General features: G+C 44.7%; 1 protein-coding gene across 1 annotated transcript; it reads left to right on the top strand.

The window, feature by feature from the left end:
• Window positions 1-10,416: 10,416 nt before the first annotated feature.
• Window positions 10,417-14,728, top strand: LOC139323620 (F-box/LRR-repeat protein 8-like). The gene is made up of 2 exons (XM_070953046.1): window positions 10,417-10,580; window positions 13,563-14,728. Exons 1-2 carry the CDS (start codon window positions 10,417-10,419, stop codon window positions 14,536-14,538), a joined length of 1,140 nt encoding a protein of 379 aa, XP_070809147.1. The 3' UTR covers window positions 14,539-14,728.
• The last annotated feature ends 2,739 nt before the right edge of the window (window positions 14,729-17,467 follow it).

The following is a 17,467-nucleotide window of genomic DNA, read 5'->3' as shown; positions in this document are numbered from 1 at the left end:
CCTATGGCACGGGTGCCACAGGTGGCACACGAAGCCATATCTGTGGGCACACGAGCATTGCCCTACCTCAGTCCAGCACACATGTGTGCTTATTGCCCCCACAATCTGGGTCTTCATTTCACCTACCTTTGAAAGGATGGAAGGCTGAGTCAACCTTGAGCCTGGTGAGATTTGAACTCGCAGTAATTGCAGGCAGCTGGATGTTAAATGCTGCCTTAGGAGGCATTAGCCTCCTACGCCACTCCGGCTCCTTGAGTTTGACACCCTGGTATAGATAGAATATTCTGCCCTGGGTGGTTGGGTGGGGTATTGCAGCCTCAGTGGAGAAAATAGTGCAATGTTTTGAACCTATAAGACATGCCCTGGTGGCTGACATAGATACTGCAAGCTTTATAAATAAGATCTGTATGGTCATTACTGCATCTAGGATTTACTACAGCGGCTCAGTGGCTAAGACGCTGAGCTTGTCGATCAAGATTATGGGAGCGACACGGCGCACCCATGTAACACCTCTCCTGCGCGAGCTGCACTGGCTCCCGGTGATCTTCCGGGTGCGATTCAAGGTGCTGGTTACCATCTTTAAAGCACTCCATGGCTTAGGACCTGGGTACTTACGAGATCGCCTTCTGCCACCGATAGCCTCCCACCGGCCACTACGCTCCCACAGAGAGGGACTCCTCAGGGTGCCGTCGGTCAAACAATGTCGACTGGCAACCCCCAGGAAGAGAGCCTTCTCTGTGGGGGCACCTGCCCTCTGGAATGAATTGCCCCCGGAGATACGTATGATCCCTGACCTACATACCTTTCACCGTGCCCTTAAGACTTTACTGTTTCAATAGGCTGGGCAGGCTTAAATAACGAATTTTAATGGGTGTTTTAGTTTTTTAATATAAGGGCCAAATTATTTAATATGTTTTAAACTGTTTTTAAATTTTATGGATATATGTTTTATCGTGGCTGTGCACCGCCCTGAGTCCCTCGGGAGAAGGGCGGTATAAAAATTTAAATAATAAATAAATAATAAAATAAATAAATAAAAGGTCGGCAGTTCAGCAGCTCGAATCCCTAGCGCTGCGTAACGGGGTGAGCTCCTGTGACTTGTCCCAGCTTCTGCCAACCTAGCAGTTCGAAAGCACATTAAAAAAAATGCAAGTAAAAAATAGGGACCACCTTTGGTGGGAAGGTAACAGCGTTCTGTGCACCTTTGGCGTTGAGTTATGCCAGCCACACGACCACGGAGACGTCTTTGGACAGCGCTGGCTCTTTGGCTTTGAAACAGAGATGAGCCACCTCTCAGAAGAGGGCAGTTATGGTCATTATGATGATATAATAATTAATAATCTATCAGCCCCGCCGGCAGGAACCCAAAATTCTGAGTACAAACACTACCTTGATTGTAAAGTTCCGGTGACACAATTTTGCAAGTCTGCAAAGCACTTCTCCTCTCCTTGCCTGTTATGGAGTGGAATTGTGGGGGGGGGGGGGAGTCCCCAGGAGTGGGAGGTGTATTCCAGTAGAGTAAGCCCAGATATCACATGTGGGAGAAAGACGGTGAGGGCAGCCTCTCCCTAATAGTTTCCAGAGTATACTGTAGATGCAGATAATTGAGGGTTCAGTTTAGCAACGGCCGTAAGTATGAAAAACGGTCATAAACCTTTTTTCCCGTGTGGCATTGTAACTTTAAACAGTTAATTCAGTGAATGGTTTGTATTTTCCCTGTATTTTCCCTTCGGAGCCTTCAGTACCCAGATCAGCCACCGGGGGCAGTAAATCACACAGTATTACATGCTTGCATGGCTGTTTTAGAACATCCTCCCATCCTCTGATAATGGCTTTTATTGAGCTGGTTTTTCTGACATTTGAGTCAGGATTTTAGACGCTGCTCTTAGCGCCCAAGGCTAACTGGCCTATATAAAGACTTTTTTAATTCAGTTATTCAAAATTGTGCAGTTGTACTAGGCCGGGTGTCAGCTCCGGAGCCGCATGTGGCTCTTTCATCCCCCTGCTGTGGCTCCCTATCAGCTGAACCAGGGGTGGATTCTAAATTTTTTTACTACCGGTTCTGTGGGCGTGGCTTATTTTGTGGGTGTGGCTTGGAGGTCATGTGACTAAGTGGGCGTGGCTAGCTGGTCAGAGTCATTTCTGGAAGGTCCTCGCACCTACGACCAGTCCTCGCACTTACGACCCGACTCATTTGTTTGCTTTTAACACTGATCAGCTGTAGGGCGGCCCTTTGAAGCCCCGCGGCAAGATTTTAAACAGTTTTTTTCCCTCTAGTCATCAGCTGGGACTCAGGAGGCAGCAATAGATTGGGGGTGGGGCCAAATAAAAGGTAAGAATAACGTGGGGGGGGTGGGAGGGCAGGGGGGGAGAACCGGTTCGGTGACGTCATATCATCACCGCTACCGGCTCGGCCGAACCGGATCGAACCGGGAGGAACCCACCACTGCCTGAGAGAGATGAGAGAGAGAGACAGAGACAGACAGAGAGAGAGAGAGAGACTTGTTTCCCACAAAAAACACTGGGAGCCACAAAATCTGGGTAGGCGTGGCTGCGGTGTGTGTCATGTGACCAGGTGGGAGTGAGTGACGTCGAGTTGGCCACGCCCACCCAGGTTTTGTGGCTCCCGGTGTTTTCTTTTCTGTGGGAAACGGGTCCAAATGGCTCTTCTTGAGTGTTTTAAAGTTGCAGACCCCTGTTCTAGGCAGAAACCTTTTGACTGTCTGAAGTCCACTTTTTTTTTCCCCTGTCCCAGAAAATTGTCAAAAATACCTTTTGGTTTTATGAGGGCTGCTGCGCCGGCAATCATTTTATATCTGTTATAATTTACCTTTGCCTCCTTTCGTAAACTTTGGAGCGTAACAGGAACTGACATATTATAATTGCAGAGGACCATAAAATGACTTATAAAGCCCTCTATGGAAGAGGAGTGGATTATTTGGAGAGCCAAGCTCACCCCACATCTCATATAATAGGCTGAGCAACCTTTTGTTCCTTCCTAGTGTTAGTATAATATACCGTATTTTAGGAGGTATATATTTTTCGGTTGTATGGAGTGGTGTGGTGGCTTAGAGCTGGAGCTCTCGCCTCAAAATCAGGAATTCGATCCTAGGTATAGAGGCAGATATTTCTCTCTCTGGGCACACTGAGAATATATCTGCTGAACAAAACTCCTCATTGGCGACAGGAAGAGCATCCGGCCATTAAAACATTCTGCTCCATTCGGTTGCCCAGACTCCACCCTACAGGGGATTATGAGGTCGTTAAATGAAGCTGATATTTTTTAGTTGCACCCTTGCTGACTGCTTCCAACCCACCCTCTACCCCCCAACTTATAGGTATCTCTCAATTTACAACCATTCATTTAGCAATCATTTGGAGTTTCAAAAAGCAAAGTGACACAGCCAGTCCTCACACTTATGACCATTGTAGCATCCAGGGGTGAAATCTAAATATTTTCGCTACCGGTTCTGTGGGCGTGGCTTAATTAGTGGGCGTGGCCAAGTCAACGTCACTTCTTTGCCCTTTTTCAACCTACAAAACACAACACAACACAACTGGCTCACCCACAATGTAAAAGCAGCTGTGCTAGTCCCAAAATGGCCCCTGCAACAAGCAGGAACCTCACACAGCCACAAAAAGCCCCCTAAAAAACTTTCACACTCTACACACACACACAACACAATTGGCTCACCCACAATGTAAAAGCAGCTGTGCTAGACCCAAAATGGCCCCTGCAACAAGCAGGAATCTCACACAGCCACAAAAAGCCCCCTAAAAAACTTTCACACTCTAAACACACACAACACAACACAACTGGCTCACCCACAATGTAAAAGTCGTGTGATCAGAATTCAGGTGCTTGACAAATGGCAGGGATCGAAGGTCACATTATCGCCCTTTGCGAACTTCCCAGCCGGCTTCTAACAAGCAAAGTCATCGGGGGAAGCTGGATTCACTTAACAGCAGCATGATTCACTTAACAACTGCAGCAATCCGCTTAATGATGGTGGCAAAAAAATAGGTTGTAAAATCAGGCTCAACTGACTTAACAACCTCCTTGCTTAAAAAGAAGGCTGTGGAAATATTTACACACTCCTCGCATCCTGTACACAAACTGTTTCAACTCCTACCCTCAAAATGACGCTATAGAGCACTGCACACCAGAACAACTAGACATAAGGACAGTTTTTTCTCCGCATGCATCACTCTGCTAAACAAATAATGTCCCACAAACTATTTAGTAAGACTGTATTACTGGGGTTTTTTTGAAAAAAGTTTATTTTTAAACAAAACATAAAACAACCATCATCCATTACAATTACAAAAAGTGTATCGATCGGCTACATATCTTTCGTGCTTAATCCCATATCCCTAAAATTCTCTTATTTGACAATTTATTATATCTCCTTTGCATTATTATTCTCGTTTACCAATTATTTAACAATGGCTTATCTCCCGTAAGAAACCGCTTCATATATTCTATTATTACATTTATTTCATGTTTCATATTTCATTTCCATGCTTTATTATCTAGCCATTGGTAGAATAAATCCCATATCAAGTAATATTGTTTATCTTCCTGTTCTCTAATTTCAAATGTCAATTTACTCATTTCAGCACAGTCCATAATTTTTTTTAATAACTTCATCATCAGTAGGTATCTTCTCTCCTATTTAGTGTCCTATGACTATTACTAAGTATTGCATATTATGATTCTTGATGAATGTATTTTTTATGTACACTGAGAGCTTATGCACTGAAGGATCCTTGTGGGTCCAATCACACTTGGCCAATAAAGAATTCTATCCTATCCTATCCTATCCTATCCTATCCTATCCTATCCTATTCCATTCCATATTTGCTATTCTATTCTATTCTATTCTATTCTATTCTATTCTATTCTATTCTATTCTATTCTATTCTATTCTATTCTATTCTATTCTATTCTATTCTATTCTATTCTATTCTATTCTATTCCAGTCCATTCCATTCCATTCCATTCCATTCCATTCCATATATTCTATTCTATTCTATTCTATTCTATTCTATTCTATTCTATTCTATTCTATTCTATTCTATTCTATTCTATTCTCCCTTTCTATCTATCTATCTATCTATCTATCTATCTATCTTATCTATCTTTTCTTTTATGTACACTGAGAGCATATGCACCAAGACAAATTCCTTGTGTGTCCAATCATACTTGGCCAGTAAAGAGTTCTACTTGTGGACATAAGTTGGGAACTACCTGGATGGTTGGCCCTGGCCCTGTTGGCTTTCGGAGAAAGATTAAAATCCTGTTTTTGTCCTTGAGATCCAGAGAAAGAAAGGCGTGGGTAGCCCCCGATCACTTGTCAAGGGCTTTGGATTGAATTTTTAAATTGGATTTTCTTTCTTTTCCTCATTCATCTTTTGGCTAGGCTGAGCTGCCCATGAGAACAGCACTTCTCCCTACAATGATGTCTTTGGATTTTGGTTTTTAATTCTGTTGTAATTCATTTTAGATTGGGAATGACTGCCTCCCTGCAGCCTGGTTTCTACAGGGAGTCCTCAACTTATGACCACAATTGAGCCCAAAAATTTATGTTGTTAAGTGAGAAATTTTTATAAGTGTGTTTTGCCTTTTCTTGTCACATTTGTTATGTGAATCCTGCAGTTGTTAAGTGAGTAACACAGGGTCGTTAAGGGAATCTGGCTTCCCCATTGGCTTTGCTTGTCAGAAGGTCGCAAAAAGGGATCACGTGACTCGGGGACACTTCAACCGTCATAAATGTGAGTCAGTTATCAAGCATCCAAATTTAAATCATGTGACTATGGAGATGCTGCAATGGTCATAAGCATGAAATATGGTCATAAGTCACTTTTGAAAGTGCTGTTGTAACTTTGGTCACTAAACGAACTGTTGTAAGTCAAGAACTATGTGTACAATGTTCTTATTTTTCATGGTATGGTAATAGTATCTAGACTTATATACCACTTCTCAGTGTTTTCCAGCCCTCTCTAAGCGGTTTACAGAGTCAGCCTCTTGCCCCCAACGATCTGGGTCCTCATTTTACCCACTTCGGAAGGACGGAAGGCTGAGTCAACCTTGAGTTGGTCAAGATCGAACTGCTGACAGTGGGCAGAGTTTGCCTGCAATACTGCATTCTTAACCACTGTGCATCATGGATGGATGGATGGAAGGAAGGAAGGAAGGAAGGAAGGAAGGAAGGAAGGAAGGAAGGAAGGGCAATAGCAATAGCACTTAGACTTACATACCGCTTTACAGTGCTTTCCAGCCCTCTCTAAGCGGTTTACAGAGACAGCCTATTGTCCCCCAACAATCTGGGTCCTCATTTTACCCACCTCAGAAGGATGGAAGGCTGAGTCAACCTTGAGCTAGTCAAGATCCAACTGCCCACAGTGGATAGAGTTTGCCTGCAATGCTGCATTCTAACCCAGAGGTCTCCAAACTTGGCAATTTTAAGAGTTGTGGACTTCAACTCTCAGAATTCCCAATGCTGGCTGAGGAATTCTGAGACTTGAAGCCCCTAAGTCTTAAAGTTGTGAAGTTTGCAGGCCCCTGTTCTAACCACTGAGCCAGTTCTCTCCTCTCTATTATAATTGTTTGCATCCAAATTGTATTATATTAGAATTAGAATAGAATAGAGCTGGAGGGGACCTTGGAGGTCTTCTAGTCCAGCCCCCTGCTCAAGCAGGAGAACCTCTACTATTTCAGATAAGTGACTGTCTAGTCTCTTCTTAAAAACCTCCAGTGATGGAGCATCCATGATTTCTGGTGGCAAGCTGTTCCACAGATTAATAATCCTCACTGTTAGGAAGTTCCTCCTGAATTCCAGGTTGCTTCTCTCCTTGATTAGTTTCCAACCATTGTTTCTTGTCCTGCCTTCGGGTGCTTTGGAGAATAATTTGACCCCCTCCTCTTCTTTCTGGCAGCCCCTCAAATACTGGAATAGTGCTATTTGGTGTGTTGCCTTGTAAATTACCCAGAAAGTAATTTGATGACTGGACCAACTCTAAATTGTATTAGAACCCAAGGAATAAATCTGAACTGTGACCTTCACGCAGTGTGTGAGAAGGCCTGCTGCTGCTCAGGATCCATGCAAAGGACGGAATCGTTCATTCGTGGATGGAAAATCAGGGTGTTTCTCTAAGTCACTCCTCCTCTCCACAGTGACGTGTTTCGGGTTAAAATGCAAAACCAGGGGCTCCGTTGCTTGATGGTTTTTAAAGGAAGTGCAGGAGGCAGAGGAAACACACTTTTTACGAGCCAAGTTAATGAGCCAGACGATCAAAGGTGAGTTTCTGTTCCGTTTTTTTTTTTTTTTTTTTTGAATTACAAATGCAAAGAAAACGGTGCGTTAAACGATCTGAGGAAGTGACTTCATCCATTCAGTCTTTCCGGAAAGTAAAAAATAGCTGATGATCCTTTCTACTCTTTCTTTTTTTTCCAGGGCTGCAGTGAGAAAGCAGAAAGGCAAGAGAGAATCCCTGCTCCGAAGTGAAAGGATTCTTGGTAGGTGACCCTGCAGATTCCTTTTGCGGAAATACAGAATCTTTCTATCTCTGGTTCAGCTTCTCTCTCTCTCTCTCTCTCTCTCTCTCTCTCTTTCTCTCCCTCCCTCTCTCCTTCTTCTTCTTCCTCCTCCTCCTCCTCCTCTCCTTCTTATCATCTTTTCCTCCTCCTCTTCTTCCTCCTCCTCTCCTTCTCCTTGTTCTTCTTCCTCCTCCTCCTCTCCTTCTTATCATCTTTTCCTCCTCCTCTTCTTCCTCCTCCTCTCCTTCTCCTTGTTCTTCTTCCTCCTCCTCCTCTCCTTCTTATCATCTTCTCCTCCTCCTCTTCTTCCTCCTCCTCTCCTTCTCCTTGTTCTTCTTTTCTTCTTCCTCCTCCTCTCCTTCTCCTTGTTCTTCTTTTCTTCTTCCTCCTCCTCCTCTCCTTCTTATCATCTTCTCCTCCTCCTCTTCTTCCTCCTCCTCTCCTTCTCCTTGTTCTTCTTTTCTTCTTCCTCCTCCTCTCCTCCTCCTTGTTCTTCTTTTCTTCTTCCTCCTCCTCTCCTCCTCCTTGTTCTTCTTTTCTTCTTCCTCTTCCTCCTCTCCTTCTTATCATCTTCTCCTCCTCCTCTTCTTCCTCCTCCTCTCCTTCTCCTTGTTCTTCTTTTCTTCTTCCTCCTCCTCCTCTCCTTCTTATCATCTTCTCCTCCTCCTCTTCTCCCTCCTCCTCTCCTTCTCCTTGTTCTTCTTTTCTTCTTCCTCCTCCTCCTCTCCTTCTTATCATCTTCTCCTCCTCCTCTTCCTCCTCCTCTCCTTCTCCTTGTTCTTCTTTTCTTCTTCCTCCTCCTCCTCTTCTTCTTCCTCTTCCTCTCTTCTTCTTCTTCCTTTTTCTTCTCCATCTCCTTCTCCTTTTCTTCCTTTTTCCTGCTCCTCCCCTCTTCCTTCTTATCATCTCCTCCTCCTCCTCCGAATTCCCAGGTGCTAATAAGCACCTTCTGTGTTTTGAGTTCACCCTGATCTGTCTCACCTTCCTTTTATTCCTGGATTCTTCCCCAGATGTGCTGGGCATTCAACTCCCACCAGAAAATGTTTTTTAGGAGGTGGGGACTGGGAATTGCAGTCCCTTTTTATCACATCCCTTGGTCTGGTGAAGTTTACTTTTAAAATTATTTATTATACTTTATTTATTATACTATACTTTAGGAGCCACAGTGCCGCAGTGGTTAGAGTGCAGTACTGCAGGCTACTTCTGCTGCCTGCCAGCTGCCTGTAATTTGGCAGTTTGAATCTCTCTGGCTCAAAGTTGACTCAGCCTTCTGAGTTTGGAGACCTCTGGGTTAGAATGAAGTATTGCAGGCAAACTCTGCCCACAGTCTGGAGTTTGATCTTGACCAGCTCAAGATTGACTCAGCCTTCCATTCTTCCGAGGAGGGTAAAATGAGGACCCAGATTGTTGGGGGCAAGAGGCTGACTCCGTAAACCGCTTAGAGAGGGCTAGGAAGCACTGTGAGGCGGTATATAACTCTACGTGCTACTGCTATTGCTATTGATTAACATTTTATGCTGCCTAGCATCCCTGCAAGGGGACTCTGGGTGGCTTACAATTCAGATTCAGGATTCTGCTTCTGGAACAATCACAAGCATCTGAGGGACTTTTCTTTCATCTGGCTGAAATCTCCACAACTGGAGATTAATTACCATTAATGTTACGTAACGTTCAATACGTTATGTTTTGACATGTTTTGTTTTTATATATGTGTGATTGTTTTTTGTGTTGTTTTTAAAGACAAAACTGTTTAATAAAAATTATTTCAAAAAAAAAAAAAAAAAAGGTTCTGACGATCCCAGCTGAGTTGCCTGATCGGCAGAGCCTTTTAAAAGCATTTTTTAACAACCTCTTCGGCTCAAATATTGGAAGACTGCTATCCTGTCTCCCCTGGTCCTTCTCTTCACTAGACTAGCCATGCCCAGTTCCTGCAACCGTTCTTCGTATGTTTTAGCCTCCAGCACCCTAATCATCCTGGTTGCTCTTCTCTGCACTTTTTCTAGATTCTCAACTCTAGAAAAAGAGCCGGCTAGCGGGCCTGCGGGGCGGGGGGGGGGGGGCTTCTCTGTGGCTGCCCTGGCTCTCTGCAACTGGTTACCTCCTGAGGTCCGGACCGTCCCCACCCTATTGGCCTTCCGAAAAGCGGTGAAGACCTGGCTTTTCCGGCAGGCCAGGGGCCGTTGATCTCGCTCTTGTGATCTGACGAGATCCGGCCATGAATGGTGTGAATGGGTTTTAATGTCTTTAATGTTTTTAATTTTTAAGTGTTTTTATAGTGATTTTTTTTTTATTGCAAAAGTTTTACAATTACATTTTCACCCCTTTTCCCCCCCCTCCACCCCCCCCAAACTTCCCCATCTCCCCAACCCTCCCTAACCCTCCCCTCCCCCCAGACTTCCCTATAATATACTCATAACTCGTAAAAGAAAAAAACACATAAAAAAAAACCCTTAATATGACACTTAAGTATAAACTTGAACCCTTCCCTCCCCTGTATAATTTTTCTCTTTACCTCATTACATTAAAATATTTCTAATACATTATTTTCAAGTAAAAGCTATTTGATACTTTCTAGTTTGATATTTGTTCTGAACATATTCTATCCACCTTTTCCATTCCCATTCATAAGTCTCTTGTGAACAGTCTTTTAAGTATGCTGGGCCATTATAGTGATTTTTTGAGTGTATTGTGAGCCGCCCTGGGTCTTCGGAGAGGGGCGGCATATCATTTGAATAAATACATAAATAAAATAAATAAACATCTTTTTTATAGTCTGGTGACCAAAACTGGATGCAGTACTCTAGGTGTGGCCTTAACTTTAGTGCGTGTTTTCTTTCAGTGAAGAAGGAAACCCTCTTGAGTGGAGTCCCTGAAGGATGCCGGAGACAGTTGGAGATGCCTGGAACTACATCCCGGAGGAAATTCTCTCACACATCTTTGGCTACTTGTCCCTGCAAGACAGACATGTGGTTTTTCAGGTCTGTAAGAAGTGGGCTGCAGCGGTTTCGGCCAGCTGTGTCTGGAGTTACACGGAAGTCAGGTAAGAATGGGAGTAAGATAGGTCATGGAGTTGAAGTGGCTTAATAGGCGGAGAAGGAGGAGGGGGTGTGGTGCAGAAGGACATAATACTCATAAAAGCAGTTTGCACTAGGCTGCATGCACCGTGCTAAAGAGTGCTATGGGTGACGTTGCTATTGGCTTGGTACAGGAGTGTGGACATGGCTTATTTTGTGGGCGTGGCTTGGTGGCGGGGTAATGTGCCTGGGTGGGCATGGCCAACTTTTTTTTTTTTTTTTGTACTTTTAAAAGCATTTTTTCTACAACCTTAAGAGGTTGCAGAAAAAAAATGCTTTTAGGAGCCTCTGAGGATCAGGCAACTCAGCTGGGATCGTCAGAGGCTTTTCAAAGCATTTTTTTTTCCTACAACCTCTTTGGCCGAAGAGGTTGCAGAAAAAAAATGCTTTCAGAAGCCTCTGACGATCCCAGCTGAGCCGCGCGATCATCAGAGGCTTTTTTTTCCTACTTTTAAAAGCATTTTTTCGGCTGAAGAGGTTGTAGAAAAAATGCTTTTAAAAGGAAAACAAAAAAAAGGCTCTGATGAGGTGGGTGGGGTAAGCGAGCGGTGAGCAGGCCGGGGACCAGTTCGGGGGCATGGCCAGTTATTACTGGTTCTCCGAACTACTATAAATTTTTACTACCGGTTCTTGCAAACCGGTGCGAACCGGGAGCAACCCACCACTGGATTGGTATATATAATGTAGCTCTTAGGGCAGGGGCCTGAACCTTAAACACTCAAAGAGCCATTTGGACCCGTTTCCCACAGAAAAGAAAACACCGGGAGCCACAAAACCCTTCCCATGCCTGACTATTTCTTGAGCGGCCACAAAACTAGCCTATGTAGTTGAATTAAATGTTCTGTTTTCTTCTGAAACTTTTCTTTATTTGGATTTATCCATGGTTGGCCTACTGGGGGTTGAAAAGCTCAATATATCGCCTGCCGGCAGGTGTCACTCATTGGTGGTTGTGACACATATTTTGAGTGACAGGGAGCCGCAGCAGAGGGGTGAAAGGGCCACATTGTGGCTCAGGTTGCTGACCCCTGTCTTAGGGAGTCCAAGTTGTGGTTTATGGCTAAGTGCACAGTATGAACCTGGCCAGTTCGGATTTATCCCATAAACTCATGATTAAGGAGACCATGGATTTCAATGAGGCATGAAGCTCTTTTGCGTAGTCACTAGCCGTAGTGAGGTCTCTCAGGCACCCCCGTTCAGACCACAGGTCTGCATTTGTACAACGCAGCAACTCCAAACCTACCAGACCAGTTTCTGATGAACTTTGAGGCACGAAGCAACCTGGTAAGGATGATGATTGATGAGTGTTGGCCAGCTTCTGGGTCTGGTTCCTAGCCATAAAGGGCTGACATCGATACGTATTTTTCTAGAACATGTACTAAGTAAATGGATTAATTGATGATAGATAGTTAGTTAGATAGATAGATAGATAGATAGATAGATAGATAGATAGAAGATAGATCAGATAGATAGATAGATAGATAGATGGATGATAGGAAGAGAGAGAGAGAGAGAGATGGTAGGTAGATAGGTAGGTAGATAGACAGACAGACAGACAGACAGACAGACAGACAGACAGACATGGAGGGATGGAGGGATGGGCAGATGGAGATGATAGAGATTTTTTGAGGAGAAAGAAAGAGAGAGAGAAATGTTTTGAGGATTCCCATGATAGATAGATATGGATAGTTGATAGAGAGAGATAGAGAGAGATATAGAGAGAGATGGATGGATGGACAGACAGACAGACAGACACAATAGAGATGTTTTGAGGAGAGAGAGAGAAAAAAAATGTTTTGAGGATTCCATAGATAGATAGATAGATAGATAGATAGATAGATAGATAGATAGATATAGATTGATCGATAGATGATAGATGATAGGTAGGTAGATAGATATAGATTGATGATAGATGATGAGATAGATTAGATAGATTAGATAGATAGATAGATAGATAGATAGATAGATAGATAGATAGATAGATAGCTGGGTGGGTGGGTGGATGGATCGATCGATCGATCGATCGATAGATAGATAGATAGATAGATATAGATCAATGATAGATGATAGGTAGGTAGGTAGGTAGGTAGATAGATATAGATTGATGATAGATAGATGATGATAGATTAGATAGATTTGATGGATGGATGGATAGATAGAGATAGATAGATAAATAGATATAGATCAATGATAGATGATACATGATAGGTAGGTAGGTAGATAGATATAGATTGATGATAGATGGATGGATTGATTGATGATAGATGGATGATAGATAGATTAGATAGATAGATAGATAAATATAGATCAATAATAGATAGGTAGGTAGGTAGATAGATATATAGATTGATGATAGATATTGATGAGATAGATAGATAGATAGATAGATAGATAGATAGATAGATAGATAGATAGATAGATAGATAGATAGATGAGATAGATGGATGGATGGATGGATGGATGGATGGATGGATGGATGGATGGATGGATGGATGGATGGATGGACAGACGGAGAGGATAGAGATTCGGCTTCGTGCCTGTGTGAGCAAAGCACAGGCCCGCACAAGCATGAAGCTGAAGACACCAGCCTGAAGATGACGAGTGGGACCTCGTCGAAACGTCGCCAAGATACTCTCAATCTTACATGGGATGTATATATATATATGTATGTATGTATGTATGTATGTATGTATGTATGTATGTATATATATATGTATATGTATATGTATGTATATATATATATATATATATATATATATATATATATATATATATAGAGAGAGAGAGAGAGAGAGAGAGAGAGAGAGAGAGAGAGAGAGAGAAATACATGTGTGTGTGTGTGTGTGTGTGTGTTTTGAGGATTATTATGTTTTCATTTGCTGTAATTCCAACACTGCTCCCATGCTGTATTTATTTATTTCTTCATTCCCACCCTCCCAACGGTTCCCCAGGTGTGTTACCGAAGACGAAGAAGCCGCCCTGAAGAACCTGCACCAGTTCCTGCGCCACATCAGACACCTCAAGGTAGCCTTTGACCAGTCAGAGGAAGGGATCCGTCAGAACGTCTGCCAGATCCTGGACCTTCTGGCTAAGCAGAACCACAAGTTGCAGGCCTTGTGCATCGAATGCACGGGAGAAAACCCTTATTTCTATTCTGGCCAAGACATCCTGCAGAGCATCCGGGGCATCTGCCAGAGCCAGAACCGAATCGACCTGCAGCGCATCGATTTTCGCTCCATGCCTTTCACCTTGGACGATGGGCTCGTCCAGCTCGTGGCCTCCAGTAGCCCGAATCTGCACACCTTGTACCTGAACAACCGCACCTTAGTTTGCAACGTCACCCCGGAGACCATCATTGAGCTTCTGAAGGCTTGCCCCCAATTGTCCACCTTGGGGGTCTATTATGCCAGCCTCTCGGAGGAGGTCTTTAAGGAACTGGTGACCCTCAACCGGCCAACCTTCAAGTGCCTGGATATTTTCTGCGAGCGGCTGGACAAGTACATTCCCGTGATCTCGGAAGAGCTGTGGGCTTTGGTGTGTGAGAAATATCCCCAGCTCTACGTCCAAATGGAACTGGACCACACGGTCCCACAATGGAAGATCCCTCGCATCTTGAAGCCCAACATCCCCGTGACGGAGTTGCAGCTGAACACTTTCGCCTACATGGTGTATCAAATCCGCTTCGCCACTGTCAACTACAGCGGCACTTTGGAGAAGCTCGTCCTTCGCACCACCTCGTCGGACGAACTCAACGCCTCGCTCGTCGATTTGGCCCGTAAATGCGCCCGCTTGAGAGAGGTCCACTGTTTCTGCGTGGTCAGCCACGAGGTGGTGGAGGCTTTCCTATCAAGCTGCCCCAGGTTGGAAAGTTACACCCTGAAGACCTCCAAAGAACGCAGCCCTTGGCAACCCACCACCATCTTGTGATTGTGCTTAAGGGTTGGGTTTTTTTTTAACCTTTGCGTCACAAGAAGAGGGAACATCAGTAACTCGACTTCTTCTTCTACTAGGTTCGCCCGTGGTTTCTTTGTGACACGGCCCACGGTTATAATGCCAGCTTGTTTCTCCCAAAATTAAATCAGTGAACGGAAGTCAAGAATTCCTTGAGAGTTCTAAGCCAGGGATCCCCAAACTTGGCAGCTCCCAGAATTCTGGGAGTTGAAGTCCACAAGTCTTAAAGCTGCCAAGTTTGAAGACCTCTGCTCTAAGCTCTAGTATGAGTGTGTTTGTGTGTGTGTGTGTTTTACGGCTTATAGTATCATGGAAATCCAACCCATTTAGATCAGGACGCCTTGGCAAAGCAAACCATGGTTTAGTGCAATGCATGAACTCCAACTTATTGTCTGGTAGGAATGCAATCCTGGCTAGAAGCCTATTTTAACTGATCTCGGAAAGGACATGATGTCCACAGGATAGGGCAGTGATGGTGAACCTTTTCGGCACCGAGTGCCCAAACTGGAACGTGTGCACATGCGTGCGCACGCCTGAACGCCGGAAACCCAAAAACCAGCTGGCCGGCACATGCATGGACACTAGCCAGCTGGTCACTGGGTTTCTGGTGCTATGGTGCATGCAAAGACCAGCTGGCTGGCACACTGGAAACCAGAAGAGCAGTTGGTGACGGTGCGTGTGCCCACAGAGAGGGCTCTGCATGCCACCTCTGGCACGCATACCATAGGTTTACCATCATGGGGATAGGGCAAGTCCTTCATGACCAACAGCCATCCTGTGATTGTGCTTAAGGGCTTTACCTTCACATCACAAGAAGACAGACATCGGTAACTCAGTTGAGTATCTCAGTTGGTCCAAGGTGTGACCACAACTTGTTTCTCCAAAATGAAACCAATGATCAGAAGTCAAGAATGGGATGTGTTGCTTCTTGGGAACTCCGAGTTCTTGTGTGTGTGTACATGTGTGTGTCTGTTTTACGGGTTAGGGCATTATATAAACTCCGCCCATTCGGATCAGGAAAGCTTGGAAATAACAACCCATGGTTTAGTGCAGGGGTCAGCAAACTGCGGCTCTGGAGCCGCATGTGGCTCTTTCATCCCTCTGCTGCGGCTCCCTGGTGCTGGTCGCTCCACAATTGATAGGGCTTTTGGTTAGGATAGGTAGAGGAAAAGGGACACCATGCTAGGAGGAGACTATGATGGGGGAAACAGACTTCTGGTTGGCTCCAGAATCGAATGGAGGCTTCTGGTTAGGATCTTTGTGGCTCTTTGAGTGTTTAAGGTTGCCAACCCCTGGTTTAGTGCAATATACGATCTCAGACTTTTGTCTGGGAGGAATGCAATCATGGACAGGCAGCCATTTTAGAACACGATGTCTACAGCAGCGGGCACCAACCTTTGCGGCTTGGTGGCCTGGCTGGGAGGGGGGGGGAAAGAAAAGGGAACTGGGCCGCTTGAGCATGCGTGCACACAAGCAGCCCTTGTGCGAGTGATGGGCCAGCGTACTTGCGTGCAGCTCGACTTGCAGGAGCGGTGGGCCGGTGCACACAAGATGAGCTGTGCGCATGCGTGTTCCAGCACAATCACTTGCGCGGCCCAATTCTGAATAGGCCATGGCCTGGTAGTGGGCTTCACCCCGGGGGTTGGGGACCCCTGGTGTACAGGATAGGTCAGGGGTCTGCAACCTTAAACACTCAACAAAGAGCCATTTGGACCCGTTTCCCACAGAAAAGAAAACACCGGGAGCCACAAAAGCCTTCCCGTGCCTGACTATTTCTTGAGCGGCCACAAAACTACCTTATGTAGTCGAATTAAACGTTCTGTTTTCTTCTGAAACTTTTCTTTTCTTAGATTTATCCATGGTTGGCCTACCGGGGGTTGAAAAACTCAATAAACCGTGTGCCAGCGGGTGTCGCACATTGGCGGCTGTGACGCATGTTTTGAGCGACGGAGCCGCAGCAGAGGGGTGAAAGAGCCACATGCGGCTCCAGAGCCGCAGGTTGCTGACTCCTGGGATAGGGCAAGGGGGGACGAGTGTTATGCCTGTCATGACCTCATGGTGGCAGTGATGTCATGTATGCAATTTGCATGACTTGTGCAATGATGTCGATACCCCTGTGATGCCATCATGGCTTCTCCTAGATACGTATAGCTCCCATTCACCTTTTTTTCCTCTACTAGCAGGAACAAGGATGCTAAACTGATGGAACTTATCAGGATTGGGCGCTAGCAAATTGGGACAATTGTCATGTGCAAATTCTTCTCTCTTTCCGATTAAACCGGAAGGGACACTTGTAGTTGTGCAAACTGCTGAGTGTATATTTAAAAATCTGATGCACTTTCTTAATACGTAGGGAGGTTCCAAGTCAAATTAACTGCTGATCAAATTGTCGGCATAGGTAGTAGTACACAGAAAAAGTACAGTGCTTTTGAACTAAATTCACTTCTGGAGCAGTGGTGGGCTTCAAAAATTTTTACTACCGGTTCTGTGGGTGTGGCTTGGTGGGCGTGGCATGGCTTGGTGGGCGTAGTTTGATGGGTGTGGCAGAGGAAGGATATAAAATATAAAAGGATGTAAAATCTCCATTCCCACCCCACTCCAGGGGAAGGATACTGCAAAATCCCCATTTCTTCCCGATCAGCTGGGACTCCGGAGGCAGAAAATAAATGGGAGCGGGGCCAATCAGGATTTTTACTACTGGTTCTCCGAACTACTCAAACTTTCTGCTACCGGTTCTCCAGAACTGGTCAGAACCTGCTGAAACCCACCTCTGTTCTGGAGTAAACATAAACCAGGGTAGAAATAAATTCGCAAACGTAATTCAAGCCAAATTAAAACCCATAAACAGTTGGGAGCACATAATTTGAAGTTTTTATATATATATTTATGTTCACATCTTCCAAAG

Source organism: Pituophis catenifer, unplaced genomic scaffold (assembly GCF_029215685.1).
Source record: "Pituophis catenifer annectens isolate HBS135680 unplaced genomic scaffold, rPitCat1.0.hap2 SCAF_13, whole genome shotgun sequence".
Lineage (NCBI taxonomy): Eukaryota > Metazoa > Chordata > Lepidosauria > Squamata > Colubridae > Pituophis > Pituophis catenifer.
Note: the sequence above shows the minus strand (reverse complement) of the source record. Positions and strands in the feature narration are given on the sequence as shown.